At 29.2% G+C, this 21,020-nt stretch overlaps 1 protein-coding gene across 8 annotated transcripts in view; it reads right to left on the bottom strand.

Moving 5' to 3' along the window:
- msn (serine/threonine-protein kinase msn) overlaps positions 1-19,456 on the bottom strand; it is a 162,231-nt gene extending 142,775 nt beyond the window's left edge. For all 8 annotated transcript variants that reach the window (XM_075380291.1, XM_075380290.1, XM_075380294.1 and 5 more), the window contains exon 1: positions 19,156-19,456. In XM_075380291.1, coding sequence (XP_075236406.1) covers positions 19,156-19,224 — 69 coding nt within the window. In that variant the 5' untranslated portion in view covers positions 19,225-19,456. The remainder of the gene's footprint in view (positions 1-19,155) is intronic.
- Positions 19,457-21,020: the final 1,564 nt, after the last annotated feature.

Raw genomic sequence — 21,020 nt, 5'->3', positions numbered from 1 at the left:
ACTTCATATACATATTTATTTTTAACTTTTTTTTTTTTTTTAAATATATTGATTTATTAATAATTATTAATCTCAAATTGTAAAAAAATTTTAGCAGTAAATAATAATACAAAAAAATGAAAAAAATCAAAAGATATTAGTGAAATAAAATTTTATGTACTTTTCAATCTAATTCAAAAATGTTTACGATCAGAGGTTAATAATTATTAATAAATCAATATATTTAAAACTACCAAACCCTACAATTCTTCACTACTGCTAGATTTGAATATATATATATATATATATATATATATATATATATATATATAAATTATATTAACACAATTGAAAGTCTGATAAAACATTAACAAAATGAAATTTCAGAACTACACATAATTTAAACTTTCCCTGTTTCCCCGTTTTCATTACCATATTCCCTTTCCCCTGTTTTCTGTTTTCCACTTTCCTCTTCCTTTCCTTCCTCCATTTCTCTTTCCCTTCTTCCCTTCCACTTTCCCTTTTTCCTTTCCATTTCCCTTTCCTGTTTTTCCTTTCCTCTTTTATTTTTTACATTTTCCCCTTCTTCCCTTTTATGTTTTTCAATTTTTCCCATTCTCCCTTTTCCCCCACACGTAAATCGGTCCAGTAGTTTTTTATTCTCTGCGGGCAAACGTATCAAACACTGAAATGGAATTGTAAAATATTTAGTATAGCATGTGTTGCTTTTACATCTAACAGATAGCACAGAACCAAAAAAAGCATGTTTTTACCAGTCACAGATGTGACATTTAAGTATGTAAAAACACGCGTATATTCAAATGCAATGTTGTGTCAAAATTTCAAAGCAATCTGTGAAGAACTTTCTGAGATTTAAGATTTTGAACAACAAACATTTACATTTTTATTTATATTGATAAAAAAAGGTTAAAAAAAATATGTGTATATGAAGTCTGATTCAAACCGTTGTCTGCATGGTTACAGATCAGACACCTTCTCACTTACACCACATATCTACTTGAGCGACATGAAACATAATTAATATATAAACTAATAAAAAATGCTGATACAGACACCACAATTAAAATGTGAAGCAATGTGGTGTCCACCACAATGCAATTATGTATCTCTGTCTACTTTAAAATTGAAGGTTCATTTCTCACTTTCAAATGAAATAAGTTTAAAGGATGTGCAGCAAAAATGTGTATATGTCATTTAATTTAATAGGTGTAGAAGGAAGTCATGTGGTGTCCACATAAGATTTTTTATCTTTTCTTTTTACTTTAGATTTTTTTATCTTTTTTCACATCAGATTCTTTTATCTTGGCACAACAATGCATCACCATAAGATGGGCATATTAAAACAGTAAGTAGGCCACATTATTGCACAACTGAGCTATCATAAAATCTGTTTGTGGTGGGTGTCACGCAATCTCAAGAAAATAGCAAACTATAACGAAAGGAATGTTGGGAACAGCTTTTGAAATTTAATTGTGATGAGGGATATGACTTCAATTTTTCAATATTATAAAAGAAAGCAAACCTGGGTACATTATTACGATCCAGAAGAAAAACACCAAATCCTGTAATAGTTACACTACGGTTTGACGGCAAAAAATGTTCTCATGGCAGTTCTGAGATTCCAAATATATGGATCTGATAGACTACCTGGAAGCCGCATAGATTGTAAATTCTATTAATACATAGGAATATTAAAAATACCTTAGAAGATTTAGTGTCGTGTTCATTAATATATGGAGCCAATAATTATGTAAAACGATAATTCCTGGCCGCACAAATGGCTTATGTAGATCTGAAATTTGTCTTCATACTTATCAGATTTTTTGTCCTGTGATTTTTCACTTCTTTCCGCAATTAAAGAGAAATGCTACGAATGATGAACTAAAAGGCACAATGAAGTCATGGATCAAGAAAAGACACCAAGCATTTTTCATCGATGGAATGAGAAAACCAGTTCACTGGTGGGAAAAATGTGTAATGTAAATGGCGACTACGAGGAAAAATAAATCTAAGATTTTGTAACAATAAAATATATACTTTTATTCCATATTTGTTTCGTTTTTTTCATTTGCGAGTTATAAGCGACTGTGAATTACATTTCCCTTGTAATAAATGAAGTACAGTATATATATTTTTTTTTTAATACTTAAATTTATTCTTTTATATTACACAATATATTTGCACAAAAATTATTCAAATTGGTATTACAGAATTATGTTATACGCAATGTTATATTTAAATATTTTTAGTGAATTAATTTTAATGTATTGTAATTAAAATAAGGGAATCCACCAATGATATTTTCCGTAGTAAACAGTGCATTAAAGTACCAAGGATTAAATTTTCTTGATGGGTTTTACCTAATATTAAACAAGATGTGTAATTCCAAAATACAAAAAATTATATTTTTACCACGTGTTTACATACATTAAGAAATCATTTTATGACAATTTCAGATTTTTTGTTATTTTTATTAATATAAGCCATCTAAAAATCAGAATTTTTATAGAAATATCCTTTAGAAGTCCATTATTTACATGAAGATAAAGACAATGGGCTTTTTATCTGTTAAATGACATATTAGATAAATGACAAAATACCAGTTTGTATAAGTTTGTCCCTAATAAGTTAGTTCAGTTAGTTAATTACTATTTGGTTAGTTTTAGATAGTTAAGTTGTGATTTCAGCTGAAATCTACATAACAGGAAAGCAATTAGAGTATGTTGTTTGTTTCTTTGTACGGTCATTGACCACAATAGATGCAAACAGCATGAAAAAAACCAGACCCAGCATTCATTCTGCAAATCCAAACAGCTAGGGAAAACCAATTTACTCCATGTAGGTTTGATCACAGTTATTTTATCCTAATGCTCAAATTTTCACAATAATATTGACATTCTAAATGTTTCACTGGGTTAAAAGAATAACTGAAAATTAATCTATAAATTAAACATATAAAATAATATTCCATTGCAATTATAAAAGTGCAAGAATTTAATATTTAATTTAGTTATACATTTAATATTAAATGTGTCATATATTTAATTTGGCTGATTTTGTACGTTAACTTCAGTACACGTTTTCAGAAGATAGATAAACAGTATTTCCGTTACTGTCATAGATAACAAAAAAAGTAAATAACAAATATAAATAGAAATGAATGTAAATGATATGACCAAACGCTATAAATTTTAAACAAGATTGTACAACCCTAAAAAATCGAAAGAACATTTTTTTATGCAATTTTTCAAATCTTCGTCCTCATAATTAATACATTTTCCCACTTTCAGTTTTAAAGTATTCTTTGCTCTCACTACTTTATCATTTGAACTACTTCAAATAGAACTAGTGCAATAAAGAAAAAAAAAATTGAATGCAGACACATTTCAATGTAACTGGGACAAAAGATCACATAACGCTACATAATTTAATATCAATGAATAAAAAAATTAATAACGTTTATAAATGTTCAATTCAGTAACCAAATAGTAACATTAGACTTTAATATGACAATTCACAAACAATGTAAGACTACAATAAAATTATCAATAACAATAAATAAAAATAAAATATATATATATATATATATATATATATATATATATATATATTATATATGAAAAAGATAAAATAAAAAACTGAATTCACTCTGAACCATTATTATCTTATCATTTCAAATACTGTAGAGTAAAAGTAAAGAAAAGAAAATAACTTTCTAATTAGGTTATATAGGCTTGACACTTAATAACTTCAGAATAATAAACTGTTCATAAAAATGCACGGTTGATTTCAAACATAATACACCACAACACACAAACAACAGTATATGTGTATACAATTGATAATACACAACACATGTTTCTAAAACTGTCTTCCATGTGAAAAATATTTATATCGCAATTTTTTTTATATACATACAAACACACACACATACAAAACTGCATATGTATATACAAGACCCTTACAACTGTGGATGTTTAACTGTACAATTGTATAAGAAAATATAGAGCTTCACAAACTACTGAGTTGATCTGAACTATTCTTTTATCATTTTATTGATTGAATTTAGAGGAAGGTTGTAGTCATAACTTTTTCTCTATAATTCCATGACTGCATGAGCAATAAGGCTTAAACCAAAAACATGTAACATTTTATAATCATTAAATTACATTATTTATTATAAGTCATAAATCACAAACATTACACTGTTCCTGAAAATAAAATATAAAAAATAATATAAATTTTAATCTTGTATTTAATTATTGAAATTAGGTTGAATGTTCTAAAGATATCAAACTTTTGTAAATAAGTGAGTGATCCAATTATTAGTAAAAAGCTTTAAATCTGTAAGCTTTAAAACAATTAAAAGTATTATATTTAAGAAAGTATTGTTTATTTTTAGTTAAAAACGAAATGTTATTTTACATGTTTTTTTTTTGTTTAAAAAACTCAAAGCAAATGCAAATTACTTTAATTTGTGTCCATTATTATTATTATTATTATTATTATTATTATTATTATTATTAGCTTATTACTGTGCTTGGCTTATTATTGTAATTTGTGTCAGTTTTTCTATTTGTACAGGATTACATACATAAACAACAAAATCCTTGAAAAATAAATTTAAGAATAGTTTCCTTTCAGGATATATATCTTGAAATGGCACATGAAACATAGGAAATTCGTCTTGTAAATAAATTTCATAAAATTGCAGTACATAGCAATAGCGATTTTGATTAACCCTCTAATTAATCAAAGCATAACTATTCTCTGTAAAAACAAAAAATTTACACAGTAAATTAATAGTACAGGCAATTTGTCATCAAAATAGGCTGTATTTGAAAATCCTTACCTACCGATTGATCGTTTGTCCATGCATTAGGGGTGATGAGGGAAGCAACTCCAGATTTTTAACATCCCCCTCCAATAGATTTTTGAAAAACTCAAAAAGTTTTTGAAATGCGTTTTTCTCTGAATCTATGCATTTTAGAGAAAAGTTTTTCAAACAAAAAATGTAGAGGACATTCTCCTCTACAATTAATGTCTTTGAAGTTATGCCGTATAATTTGACATTGAAATACTAGGTGGCGCTGAAGTTGTAAAAACCGTGTTTTTTCGGCTTTTTCACCAGAAAAAATTGTTTTTCATCTGTATTGCATTTGTAAAAGTTGTTAATCTAAAAAACAGACAACTTTTATTTAAACAATTTTCTTGTACGACTTACCGTTTTGGAGCTGTAGCTTGTGAAAGTGTGTAAATGTTGTGAATTGGGCACGTGTTCGAAACCGGTCTAGTCGCTGAACAATGCCGATCTCCCCGGCTACAGTAACAATAGGACCGCTGCGTTGCCATTGTACCGCTATAACTCTGGAATGCTAAGTCGTACAAGAAAATTGTTTGAATAAAAGTTGTCTGTTTTTTGAGAGAAACAGACTAAATTTTTGGCGAAATGTTCTCTGGTCCTCTGATGGTCCTCATGATCAAAAATAAATAAAAATTTACAGGATGCACCTTAAGGAATGTAATTTATTGCAGTGCCATGAAAAACAAATCACAGAAGAAAGATAACTATCCAAGAAATATTGTTTACAAACTATAGAAAGTACTGCCATATTAGAGAATCCCAGAATACACTCTGAACTATCACGCAATGATTGAAGTATGAAGTTGTGATATATGATTATTACTGACTGATGAAGACAATCACAACAATATCAACTTGTAATATCACAACAATCACACAAATGTAACTTCAATGTCAGTTTAAACAAAAGAGCTGATATTTACTTATTTATGCTTAATCCTTAACAAGGTTCAGTATGCCACAACGCACTGTTAATAAGTTATTTCTATTCATCAAAAGATAATAATCATTAAACATGAAAAAAGATATATTTTTTGATGGACAACTATTACTATAATAAGCATACCCTTCAAAAGTAAAAACTAATCTTCATCATTACAAATACTGCATGAAACATAAAACAACAAAATATCAGATAACAGACTCTTACTGAATTAAGAAAAGAGGATATTTTGACTTTTAACAATATGTAATTTTCACCTTTTAGAGAAACATTCTCTGGTTTTGTAGCATGATCAAAATAATATCAATGGAAATTTTTAAAGAAATAAATTACATAGATACATAGGTAATTTGAGAGAATCTTTTTTGTCCGTAGACATTACTGAATCACAATATTTTAGTAATTAAAATATTCTGTTTTAAAATAAATTCTCTTATTTAGCGTTTTCATATGCAAATTCAAGAAAATAGCAAAACTTGAGATAAAAAAAGACTATTTTCACATTTCACACACCATTAACTCAGTAACACCAGTAACTGTGTTATTTACTTAACACACCTCTGCATTCGTTTTATTAATTTAATAAAAAATCTCACCTTTTGTATTTCGTGTGAAAAACGTATATTCATAAAGGTGGCTTTATTTATATTTAAACAGAGATAAAAAAAAGTTTACATTAAATAAACCTTTTAAATGAAATAAAACAGACTTCAAGAAACATCAAAAAATAAAACAAAAACATTTATTCAGTTCTTTAATTTTTTAAGTTGTAATTTTTAAATTAATACAGTGGTAGTTTTTTTTTTTTGGTTTGGTTTGGCACAGATTTCAAAACTTCAGAATGAATAGTATTTTTTTCCTAGTAAAAACATTTTTGAAGTTGATTCTACTTATTTATTTTTTTTATATATATGAAAACACTGAGGTTTTGTAATACCCAGATCAACTGTTTTCATTTTATAATACATTTATTTACGTACAAAAAATAGGAAATTTTAAAAAATCTCCTTAATCCCAAAACCTTAAAAGATTTAGTTGTAACACTATCTACAGGAAACAGTTTATTAAATATTATTTTGACCTTTACCATTTCAACTCTTTAAATTTAAGGATGCTACTCCTTAAGACATTCCATTTGCTTTAACACAAATGAGTTATAAGAAAAATATTTTATAGTATTCCCAACTGACCCGATTTTATAAAAATACAAGTTACAATTACAGTTCACAATTTTTACAAGCAGAAAGTGCAGGCTACAGGCTACATGTATTCCAGAAACAATCACATTTAAAAAAAAAGATGACAATTTTACACGTCGGCAGCATAAATGTACAAGTTGCTGCAACTGTTTAAAAACATGATTTATATTGTAGTTTAACTTATAAATTTATTTTTTAACTTATTGTAGTTTATCATTTATAAATAATTCAGTGGTTTAACAATAATTTAAAAAAAAAAGACTGTAACAAAGTTGTTCTATTGAATATTAAAAAAAATATGTATTGTTTATTTATTGCCTTTTCAAAAGAAAAGAAAAAGTAAGGACTTGGAGAAAAAATAATTTGAAAGAAATTTAATTTGAATGATAGAATTAAAAAAAAAAACAGTTTGAAAATGATAATTTACTCTTACTTCTGTAATCAGGTTATCTTCATCCTGGGTTCTCATTTTCTTTATTGGATGATAAATTAAACGTTACTAACAATAATCAACAGAATTAACACTAAATGTATATAAAAATATTTTGGTGATTTGTAAACTTGTACATATGGGTTTAGAAGGAATAAATACTAACTTATACTTTTTAGATGTTTTGATAGTTTTAAAGTAGAAAATGACAGTAACTTGGAAAAATTAACTACATCTTACAAGTCTACACTTGCACCTTTCTCCAACACACCTACACTTCTCTTGTTATAAAATTATGTAACTTATATTTTTACTTTTATGAAATAAGCCCCAAGTTAATTTTTTTAACTATTATTTAAAACTGCAATTTTATACTGAACTTCTTAAATGCCAAACAAACAACTTTGAAAAAATTTAATAAATTTACTTAACTAATACACAAATATGTTTAGCACCTACACACAATCTTCATAAAATTAATGAAAAAATTGATCATTTGAGATTCAATGAACTTGCTTCATCTGTTAACTTTTTAGAAGTTAAATACTGATCGGAGAAGATTGTAATCATGATTGCAGTATAAAACAATAATAAAATTTATTTAAATCATCAAAAACAATCCAAATAATTTAAACACAAATGGATACTAATCTACTTCAGTGTCAGACATGTATTGAGAGAGTATCAAAGGCAGTTTCCAGATTGCTTATTACTCTTTTTCCATTTTCTCAAACTTAGGATCACTTTTCTTAAAATCATTTGTTAGAAAAAATACCGAAAACACAAACACATTGAACGGAGGGAGGGAAATGTGGTTTTAATAACCATTACATTAAAGTAATTACAAGTTGAATATTAGCAAAGAAAAATTTATCGCAGATGATAAAAAATGTATGTAGGTATTTAAAAAATTATGTAGGTAGTGAAATCAGAAAAGAAATTACAATCAGAATCTAAAGAAAAAGGTATATTTAAATTGCAGAGAGGAAAGTAATTAAAATTCCTTATCTCATCATTATGTATATGTAATAGTGTGTGTAAAAATCAATATCTATATGAACAACAAAAACATTCTGGCCTTCCATTTACAACTTACTCTGATACAGAAATGAAGAATTTTCCATATATGTGAGCTGCGTAAATAATCAACCTGCTAAATAAAGTGCAGAAGGTCGGATAAACTAAAAAATGAATTATAAACACACTAATTAACCATGGAACCTGCTTACTTCAAAACAAGAAATAGGTGGCACACTACAATAATCTGTGAACATAACTGTACATATGTTTAAAAAAAGACCTACAATAATGAACTGCAAACCTTGACCGGTGTAGCTCGGAATTCATTTTTTCAATTTAATCATTTTAAGTTCTATTTTATTTTTATGATAAAATGATCTCTTTTTATTGAAAAACAATAACCAAAATTATTAATTCTTTTTACAATGTATGAATATGTTATAAAATATAAACCAAAAACCTTCCGACTAGCTAGCTACCTTCAGTTTTTTCTTCATCAACATGTTAAAAAATCGCATGTATTATAATAAATTTTAATGTTATTGATCTTTTTTATTAAATATAACATTACTTATCTGATTATAATTATTTTTTATTTTAATTTTTGAAACAAAGATGCTCAACAAAATATAGAGAGAAATATATAGAGTATAAAGTTTTCGTTAATTGTTTTTATTTTTCAAGAAATACAAATGCGGTAACCTGCAAGAATGATTTAAATTTAAAATTTATTTTTACTTTCCCATCTAGACAGCAGTATAGCTCTAGAAGGGAAACTATTGTAATCTGTCCAATTTGGGAACATGCGGTTTTCAGCAGATCTTGACGTTCTGACTGCTAAATAAGACAAAAACCAGATTGAAATTTTCCAGATTTTTGTATGTACATATGTTCAGCGCCTCTACATCGCCTTATAACTACAGAAATACCAGACCGTTTTTGACCAAAAATTTTTTCAACAAAAGATCATGAGGGTGAGGTGTAGACCAAGGTCACTCCTCAGTATCTCGAGATTTAGCAATTAAGGTCATACTTTTCTTGGGCACATATATATTTTATAGTGGTTTGAAGACTAGGAAAATATAGATACAAAAAACTAACATTTACTCTTTTTCCGAAGCAAAATATGCGTAAAAAATTATTGGTAATTTTTGTGGAGGGGTCATATATTTGGTAATTTGTGATCTTAAACAAAAAACAGCTTTTTTACAAAAATTTTTTTTTAGATGCAGCAGTAAAGATCCGAAATTTATTTTGGAAAAAACATCCCCCTTTTTCCAATTTCTGCAAAAATGTAATACTTTCTTTCCCCCGGGTAACAGGTACTATCTGTTTAGTACCTATTTACAAAGTCTGAAAAAAATTGATCGATGAGGTCCAGAGTTATAAGAGAAATTATAGGAAAATGTAATTTTTGCATACAATCCATTTGTTAAAATGTCCCCTTAAGGCACAAAACTTAAAAAAAAAAAATTTTTTTTTTGATAGTTGATACTCTCCCATTATAGCGCCTATAGCTGCTACTATAACATCATATATCGCTATAGCCGGGAAAGTAAAAGTTCATATATTTTTAAGGAGAAAAATGTTCATTCCTTGGAAAGAAATACAAACAGGAAAGTCCTTTCTTTCTTTTTCCTGTTTAGCCTCCGGTAACAGGAAAACAGGAAACTCCTGAGATGATAAAAGTTTACTGTCAAAATGTTGATATCACTGGCTTTGGTACTCAGCCGTCCACTGGTAGAAAAATAATAATATAATAATAATAAGAATAAATCCGGTACTAATTCACATTAGATACCGCCTATAAGCACTTTTTTGATAAACCAAAAACCATTTTAATATAGCATTTCCAATTATTAGAAAGAAAAAAATTATAAAAATGTCAAGGGCTGGGTGAAAGATCCGTGTGTCAGGTGCGAGGTGGCGGGAGTTGCATGCCGATGGGTAGGGTGTCTGGCAATGTTTCTTTTAGGAAGTATGTAGCTGTTTACGAGAATATTTTTAGAAATGCATTAATTTAGCAAAATACAATTATAATAAAAAAGAATAAAATTAGGACTTCCTGGAGAACGGTGACGAAGCGGAAAACAATATGATTATGTCAAAAAGTAATAACGAATTCTTGTCTACTGGTGAATTGGTGGTCTTTTGAATTCTTTAGATCTGAATTTCTCAACCTGGGGGGGTCGTGACCCTGTCGGAGTCGCGGTGTCATGAAAGCGGGGGAGTCACGTAATTAACCTACAGCTTTACACGTAAATAATAATGAAATCGTTTTATGAAAACAAAAACTCATTTATTATAAATATTTTACTTCCATTTATAAATTGCACGAGTAATGAAAATGCATTAACGAGGTGGGTGCGTTTGTTTTTCATTTAAATGTTTCTCCATACGAGGATCTACGCTAGAAACACACAAAAGCAAATTGTTTTGAAGTGATAAAAGACGATCCTATCCTTTGTTTTTAGAGCTATTGACAAAAACCCATTTTGACTTAGGCAAGTCGTGGCGAAAGAGATTAATATTTTCAACGCTTCTACGACTAAATTTACATATTCACTTCGACGAGCAAGGCAAAACGTATCTAAATCTTCAGATGTGAATTGTAACATTTTACGGGCAGAGATTTCGATGAGCCGGTCGTGAATTTCAACCGTAACTTAGCAGCTGCAACACTTTTCACCAAATGTATTCAGCACCTCACTCTTCTAGAAATCATTTTTATCTTCTAAAAAATAATACGTCGACTGAGTTTTTAGCTCGCGCAAATGCATCTCGCGCTATACAAATTGTGGTGAATAATTGTGTCTTCTTCATCCGAATTTTTTTTAATATAATCGGAAGCGAAAAGCAACATCAAAATTTTTGCTTCTAAGGCAAATAATCTACATGGCAAGCTTCTTAATGAAAGCGTGAATTTTGTCATTAATAAAACGTTTTTATCACGTCCTTGTAAATTCACATTCAAGTCGCTTAAATGCGAAAATAATCAGCTAAGTAAGCCGACAGCAACATGTTATTCGTTATTCTGTAAAAACCTTGAGAATGGCGCTCGTTAATCACGGGAAAATATTTTAAATCATCTGGCGATTCAATTAATAACCGGATTAACGCTTTCCCTCGCGATAACCATCTATCTGACTTCTGTATGAAAAACAGATTTTCTTTTTTTTCGCCCATTTCATCGCATATTTTAGCAAACAGCCTATTATGTAACGGTCAACTCTTAATAAAATTAACCATTTTCACAGCTTTACAAAGAATTTGTTCTACATTTTCCGGCATATTTTTTTGTGACAAGAGCATGTCTGTGAAGGAAGCAGTGCGTCCATTCAGCCCTCGATATAGATTGATCTTTATTTTTTTTCCGAAATCCACCGTTCTTTCTTGTTATCGTCTTTGCACCATCACTATACACTGCAATACATTATGTCCAATTTACGCTATAATTTTTAGTATTTCCATTAAAAAAAAAAAACATCAAAATGACACTATCCTGTTTCACAACTAAGTATCGACTTGTAAAACAACGTATTTTCTTTGAACTTTCCCTACCGCGTTCATATCTCACAAAACAGACGAACTGAGAAACGCCACATCTTTTGATTCGTCAAAACTACTAAAAAATTTGACTTGAACTCGCCTGCTGATCGCGAACATCGGCAGCCACATCACTGATTTGCCTTGATACTGTACCGTTAGAAAGCGCAATTTTTTTATCCATTTTTTTTGCTTTTTCCACGCACATTGCAAAAACCCTGAACATATCAACTGCAGCAGGCAATGAGGTTTTCTGCGATTGTATGGGGTTTTGACATCTTAGCTAGTCTTAATCCTATGAAATAAGACGCTTCAAGTATACTTTTTATCGGTACGGCTCAATTTACAAATAGAAGCTTGTTGATTTCTCGGGTCCCGAAAAATCCATTATGCTTTTTTCCTTTTTGGGGGGTGTTGACCTAAAAAGGTTGATATGACTGCTTTACATTTTAGGAAAATATGCGAGACAATTAATGTAACGCCAGATATAAATAAGGAAAGTTCTCTATTAAAAATTCTCCCCATTGACAATGTTTCCTTTGAAATCTGAAAGAAGTATCTGTGACCGATGTAATATCTATTATAAAATTCTTAAAGCCGCTAGTAGTTGGGATGAGATTTCACCTTCTGTTTTGAGAGTGTTCTTCTTCTTTGATACACGCCCCGCTGACGTGCCTTGATTAATTTATAATTTCAGACAAAACAAGGACAATTAATCATTTAAGATAAGGAGTCTTACCAGATTTACTCAAATTTGCTAACATATGAGCTCTGTAAATAAAGTAATGAGACTAATTTTTTTCGGCAGCCAAACCGGCAACACTGTAAAGTTACTAGTAAACATATGGTTATGTGAACAACTGATTTATAACAGATATTAATATTTTTAGTCTACCGTTGCCACGCGAGATGTAAACAACTTTTCGTGAAACGAGTTTTTGTCGTGCGTTACAAAAATGAGTGACACTAATTATGAGCAACGTTGTGCGATCAAGTTTTGTGTTAGACTCTGAGAGAATGCTACTGAAACTTTTTCAAAATTGAAAAAGACGAATGGATATGACGCTATGTCACGAGCCCAAGTTTTTAGGTGGTTTAAAGCGCTTTTAGATGGCCGGGAATCAGTTGCGGACGATCCACGCTCTGGAAGACCGTTAACGTAAAAAGTGACGACAATGTTGAGCCAATCAGAGACTTGATACGGTATGAACGCGATTAACTGTCAGAATGATTGCAGAACAATTGAATTTGAACCGTACTACAGTCCATCAAATTTTGAGAAACGAATTTGATATGAAAAAAAGTTTGCGCTAAGTTGGTCCCAAAAAATCTCACTGTTGAACAGGAAAACAACAAGGTGGAAGTGTGCCGCGATCTTCTAGGGCGAATTGAAACCGTAATTTAAAAAAAAATATTATTGGTGATTAATCTTGGATATTTGAGTACGACCCAGACACGAAACGCCAGAGCAAGCAGTGGCACACCTCAAACTCACCACGTCCCAAAAAAGGCAAAAACGAGCAAATCAAAACCACGCTAATTTGTTTCTTCGATAGTAATGGCATTGTCCATAAGTAGTTTTTGCCTACAGGACGTACTAAATCAGTATGTTTACAGAGAAATTCTTGAAAGACTGCCGCGGGAGACCAGCCATCAATAAAACTGGATGCTGCATCATGGAAATGCACTTATCACACTGCACTCTCAATTAATGAGTTTTTGGCAAAGAAAAACATTCCTGTAGTTCCTCACCACCTTATTCACCTGACTTGAGTCCCTGAGACTTTTTTTTGTTCTCGACTTAAAAAACACCTCAAAGGACACCATTTTGGAACAGCAGAAAACGTTAAAAAAATGTAACCGACCATGACCATCTGAAGGATATTCTAGTTTCCGAGTTCCAACACTGCTATGAAGAGTGGGAAAACCGTTTGAAGCGTTGCACGGCTTCCCAATGGAACTATTTTGAAGGTGATAGATTCCAATTATAATTGGATTGTAAATAAAGGTTTTTCTGAAAGCTTTCTGCGGAGCTGTTCTTATTCTGCTTAAGTCTCATTTAAAAGGCCGTAGGCAGAGAGTCATGACAGGTTATTAATTAATAGTAGCACTTATAAGCGGTACCTGATGGTTTTCCTAAGGGTTCTATTCTCAGGCCAATACTATTTCTGATTTATGTAAATGACTAGCCAAATTCGATGCATCTGTTGAGGCCGATTATGTTTGCTAATGATACCAGGGTGGCTTTAACGAATTTAAATTATTCTAATTTCTCTAATTTAGTAAACAGTTCTTATCCTTAACAGAATGAATAAATGGTTTCTGGCTAATGGTTTGCTACTTAATTCCAATAAAACACAAGCAATAAGGTTTCATTTGAATTGTGTTAACGGTTACTGAAACTTCATTGAATATCTCACAATTAACGATGGCTTTATTCAGAAGGGCCAGGTTCAGCCTCTATTATCGAAATTAAACTGGGCTTTTTTTTTAATTTACACTATCGTATATAATGAACAGGAAAATGCTGTTGATAGTGTATTATGGATAAGTATATTCCCTTTTAAATTAAATAGTTTTTGTAAGTAATTCTGTTTATAGCAAAAAAATATTTAATATTTAAAAAAGAGATCATTCGCATGATTTGTAAACTGAAACCTGGTGATTCACGCAAGAGTTCTTTTAGATATTTTAGAATCTTCACTCTTCCATACATTTATATTTTCCAGACTACACTATTTATTGAAGATAAGCTATTAGAACTGAAACATAACTCTGACTTAAATAATTATCAAAGTATAAAAATGTCATAAATGTCTTATCCTATCCAAAGCACAGGACATTTATGCTGGTTTATATCTTTATAAGCTGCCACCACACATTAAAACTGAAGCCAAGCAGAATGGAGTTAAGAGGGTTTTGCAGGGCTTTTTTGGTGGACAGGTCCTATTGCCCAGTAAGCAAATATCTGATGAGCAATAGTTGTTAATCTTTACAACTATAAGTAAAAGACAAATGTAAAAACCGGTAAGTCTTTTAGAAATTATCTTTAATTCTGCTTTATTTATAATATGCTACGGGAGTATGTTTGCAAATAGTGTGTTATAACTGTATTTTTGGTATTAGTTCATAACATTATTTTGGGTTATTTTAAGTATATTTTGTGATTTTACACCTGCCTTATAGATTTATTATTTCTGCATATGTGGTGTTACACGATAATGATGTAGAATAAATTAATTTTTAAGGGCTTATTTTTATTTACTACAAAAACAACTCGCTAAATTACATCTACTAAACATAATTATTTTGTTATTCAATATCACTTAATGTTTTTATTGTTACTTCATTCCTTTTTCCTGTTTAGCCATCAGGTATTACTTCAGAGGATGAAATGTATGAGTGTAGTCTTATACAGTCTCAGGTCGACCATTCCTGAGATGTGTGGTTAATTGAAACACAACCACAAACGAACACCGGTATCCACGATCTAGTATTCAAATCCATATAAAAGTAACTGCCTTTACTAGGACTTGAACACTGGAACTCTCGACTTCCAAATCAGCTGACTTGCAAGGATGCATTCACCACTAGACCAACCCGATGAGTTACCGTTTTTATTGTTGTTATATATATTTAGCGCTTTTCAGATCTCTTCTTCTTCAGATTTGGATTAATAATTTTAAAATATTAAAAACTGCAGACGAAAACTATTGATGAAAAACTATTGATGATCTAAGATTTCTATATGCCAAGGAATTCCAAAAGTGCCACCACAAACGACTACTTTTTATTGCAAAACTTATCTCAGTTGTCAGCAAGGTAAGTTGAATAAAAGGTAGTATGCACCGGCTGTATTTGTTACTGTAAAATAGTTCTGTAATGTGTACAACAGTTCATTACTAAAAGCTCATAACTAATTTTTTTTTTACTAAAAGCTTTAATATCGAGTGTTGTTAAAAATGCTAATTTAAAAATCACTGGTACAAAATAATCCCAAGCCAGCTTTGTTATGACATATATGTAACTGATGATGGTAACAGAATTAAAAGTATGGGAAAAAATTATATTTAATATCTTCAGAATGATAGTTAATTCTTACACCTTTAAAAACCAAATACGTCAAATAACACTGTTGGATTCAGATTTCATAATCTGATATAAAAGACTGGGAAAAGATTAAAAACATACCGGATATTCCTAATATGAATTAAAACCAATGAAACATACGTGGCGATGAGCCAATACAAACAAAATATTTAGAAACCCTACCTCTGAAACAAAAAAAAATTTAGTCTTCAATGCAAACATAAAAGTAAGAAGCAAAGGAAACAAACTGGCTTTTCAATTTGCATAATGCAATTACCCTAAATTTTATTCTGTACATATTAACAAAAAAAAAAAACAAAAAATATATGTCTTTGTATACATAAATATAATAGTGAACAATTATAAAGTTTATTCTGATTATATTCAAGCTGATGATTATTAGTACTCTTTAGAGTACAACATTTGTGAACACCAAAAATTATGGACTTGAAAAATGGAGTTTATATATAAAGTGATGCAGCTTTTACACTATATAAAAACATTCTTTTTTTTTTATTGGAAAGATTTAATTTTTTTTAATATTGTAAATTGAAAAAAGAGGCCAACATATTCAAAAGGTACTGCTGAAAAGAGGTAGACATTCAACAAAACTGGTAAAATTCTGCCTGGCACAGACAGGCTAATAATACTTTCCAAACTACTGTTCAGCCAAACCAGATCTAATATCCTGATTACCTCTTGGGAACTAACTGACATCTCTATAATTTATCTACTCTGTTTACAGTTTCTTTACATTTAAATGTATTACATAGCAACACATTTTTCTGCTAAACCAGTAATTTAATAACTGTACAGGATGTTATCACCAAAATATAGCTGTGTTTCGGTAAGCTACTGAAATGGAAAACAACTGGGATTGTTCTGGCTTATGTGACTATGAAATAGACTATATTTTGGAAAAGTCTTAATTATAATAGCTGTACTGAACTTGATGTAAAACTAAGTTTCTTAAAGTTTACTTTTATCCTAAATAATACTAGTTAAAAACGACCTTTTTGGAATCTGCTAAAATTTTCTTAACTGGCAAAATTATTAGTAGAATAAAAAGACAAAATGCACATGCAAAAAAAAGTCAATCCCTCTTAAAGAAAGAAAATTAATAAATTTTTTTTAAAGAAAAAGAAAATCTTAAAAAAGAAAGTCTGAAGGTAGCAAGCAACTGTGCCAGGACTAAAAAAAAAACTTTTAGATGTCATTCAAATTTTAGACTAGATCCTAAAACTGATGTGAAAATTTAATTTATAGACTCTTAGCTACACAATATCCCTTCTTTAAAATTGTATTTATCCATAAAAGGTTTTTCAAATTTTTCTTTTAGTGTGCATGTCAATGGCCTGACAAAAATAGAAATTAACTGATAAATAAATATTAGCAAAATAAAACAAAATTAATTATATGTATGCTGTATTCATACAATAAAAACATAATATGAAAATAAAAACTGCTTTCACACATCAACAAAAGTTAATAAAGTAAAAATTTTTTTAAATTTATAAAAAAAATAAAATCGGGTCAGTTAAGTAATATCTAACAGCCAGTTACCACATAATAAAAAACTTATAGACCTGTCTGTTAGGTATATTATACTGACCAGAAAAGGTATTGAAAGATATTAACTTCCTAGTCTGAAATATTAATTAATAATTTTTTTTTAAAAAAAAAGGTATAAATGAGTAATGATGTATATTTATTTCTACACAAAAATTATCAACATAATCACCTTTCTAAAAGGAAGGTAAGGTTAGGGGTGTGGCTGTGTTTAATATAGTATTGATATTGAAAAAACTATAGTATTGATATTGAAAAAACTATGCTTCAAATAATTTACCTCATATAATTTGGAATGAACAAAAATAATGGCATAATAATAAATTATTAGGATAATAAATTATTATTATTAATATATATATATATATATATATATAAAATTCTTTATATATAAAGGAGAATTATAAATTATTCTCACACTCGTAGATAACAAAATGCATGATCTTCACTAAGAAATTAAATATCCCAAAAATGATAAGATTGCTTTAAAATGGAATTTACATAATCTTTATGATTTTCATATAAATATATTCAACTTCTAATATAAGATCTTTTTACATTTTCTTAAATAATTACTTAAACCTGTACTTCAGAACATAAACTTCATACAAACAGTTAAATAAGCATTAAAAAAATTTCACAATGAACTGAATGACACAATCAAGAATCACACATAAAATCTACTCATTCCATTATCATGAATCACTTCCTTAATAGGATGTTAAAACCTACCAATCATTAATAATAATCTATTGAAAAATTATTTTAATAAAATTCAAAGTAACTGTTTCAAAGTCTTAATTAGGCATAAAAACTTAGTATTTCAAATTCAACAAAATTTTAACAACAAAAGATAAGTCAGTTCCATACGTGTAATTCACCAACCTCCCACAATGTTTGTTTGAAAATAGGTTGTCATACATAGAATTTATTAAATATTTTTAAACAAGTAATAAACTAATTTCATCCTATCATACATCACGTCAGGTACATCCCAAAGTTATCTAAGAAAACAATCTTACAAACCAATATAAATAAATAAGATTTTGTTTTTATAAAGTAATTTTTTTTAAATATACAAAGATATAATAATTGATTCGTTGAAATTTATACCGATACAAAAACAGTTATAAATTAATATAGGAATGTCTTGAATTAAAATTGTAAACAAGAATATTTCAGAACCCACCCATGTTTAACAAGACACAATGACATGTGGAAATTTAATAAGACATAAGTATGTACCGCGCCGTAATTAACTTATCAAACCACCAAAAAATATGCACAGTCAGTATAAATGATTTATATCATGTAAGATAACATAAAATTATTATTAATTTAATCATACAATCCTTGCAGGAGGCAAAATTATCGCTTAAGTGGAGAACCTAAGTAAACAACATAAACAAAACGTACAAAGGAAGCTTGAAAAACCAATTATAACTAACAATGAAAAATGCTTGCATACGTAAAATGATGTAGTAAAATTCATTACCTTCAATGCATTTAAATCAATGTCATCTAAGGAACAATTCACACTTGGGGCAAGAGCATTATGCGCCATTTTGGAATTCCCCGAGAACAAAACACACCGACTTCGAAGTTTTCTTTACCTTTTAAAATTAAATAAATAAAAGAATCGAGGGATTCAAACAACCCTTAACTTTCCTGCTATCTACAAACAAAATACATTTTATAAGAAGATCCTATTTAATACATTTTTTTCAGTTAAAAGTTCACACAACTCGACCAACAATTAGAAAACACTACTTCGTGACGTCACCGCCATGCACTGAGCAGAGATACGGTGATTTCATTTAATTTCAGCTCATTGATAAATTCGTGACATCATATTATTTATCATTTAAAGTTAACAACCTAAAGTAAGCCATAAAACTACACGAATATTTCATATTCAACAGATCAAACAGCAATAAGTTCAAAGTTTCTAAACTAAACATCAGTAATTTTAAATGTTTATATATATATATAATAAACATATAATTACATATATACTGATGTCAAACCTATTTATGAGAATCTAGTTTGCATAATTCAAATTTTTCCATTACTTTACACGATAAACCGTGCTGAAATAATTCCAAATGCCACAATTAATGAAGTGTTAGAAGATATTGAACATTGCTCACTGTTCTATAATAGAAGCAACGCTATATACGTTGGGCAGTGGAGTTAAATTATTCGAAAACCAACTTTAAATTACCCGCACCTTGAGACAAAAATCAGTTTTGCTAGCGCAGATTAGTTAAATAAAAGTATTGGAGGTTAATAAATCAAGCCAAATCAATTCTTTAGACTTTCTGATTGATAAATATGTAAAAGATTTCTATTTTGAAACTAAATAAGAAAGTTTAGTTAATCGACTAAAGTCGATTCCGATTGAGATGATGTTTTAAATTTTGATTAAATCACTTAAGTCTTAGTCAATTTGTAAATAGATAACATAATAAATTAATTCAGATTGCAGGGTACTGCATCAATTGTTTATATGTTCTACTTTTAAACACTTTTTCATGAATTATTTGAATTTACCATTTTTTTATCTACTTTTATAAAAATAATATATTAAACAGATTCATAGAATATAATGAAGTATTAGTAAAGATTATGAGTTGCTTTCTAAACAGCTGCAAATAATTATACTTACAAATCTTCTTAAGACTGTAATCCAATATGTTATAACGTTTTATTGCAGATGGTGCTTGTTATAAAATAGTTAGGGAATTGATTTAGTAAATAATCACCATTCTGTTTTGGATAGTAATTTACAGCATATTAAGGTATTCATACGTTAAGACATTCTCTATATAAATAACAAGTACTCCAGTTACAAAAACACAAGATGCATTCATAGTCACTTTCAAACCCTGAGTCAAGAAAGCTGGATTTATTATCTAGGGGCTTCCTTAACATCAAAACAAAGGGTGATCAAACAGTAAATTAAGACGCAAAATTAAGAATGTACACAAAACTATGCAATCTCTTCTGTAGATATAAGCAATATCTACACTGTTAAAGAGACCATCAACATAAAAATGTAAACAAACTAATCAGCCTAAATCTGTTACAACCTTACACAAATCATAATATAATACATTTATTTCACAACCAGTATTGTACTTGGTCTACCCTACCAACAGGTACACTACTTCTAAATCTCACATTGAAACATTCTTACATTTTGCCAACCAACATGTCAGAGGGATAGGATCTCAACCCTCATCTGTAAGAACAACATAAATCCCAGCCTGCTTGCATTTTCCATACACAGTACTACAAAATTCCAATTAAATTTTTCCCACACACAAGCATTACCATGAATTTATGATGTAAAATGAG

Source organism: Lycorma delicatula, chromosome 12 (assembly GCF_047948215.1).
Source record: "Lycorma delicatula isolate Av1 chromosome 12, ASM4794821v1, whole genome shotgun sequence".
In the NCBI taxonomy this organism is placed as follows: Eukaryota; Metazoa; Arthropoda; class Insecta; order Hemiptera; family Fulgoridae; genus Lycorma; species Lycorma delicatula.
Note: the sequence above shows the minus strand (reverse complement) of the source record. Positions and strands in the feature narration are given on the sequence as shown.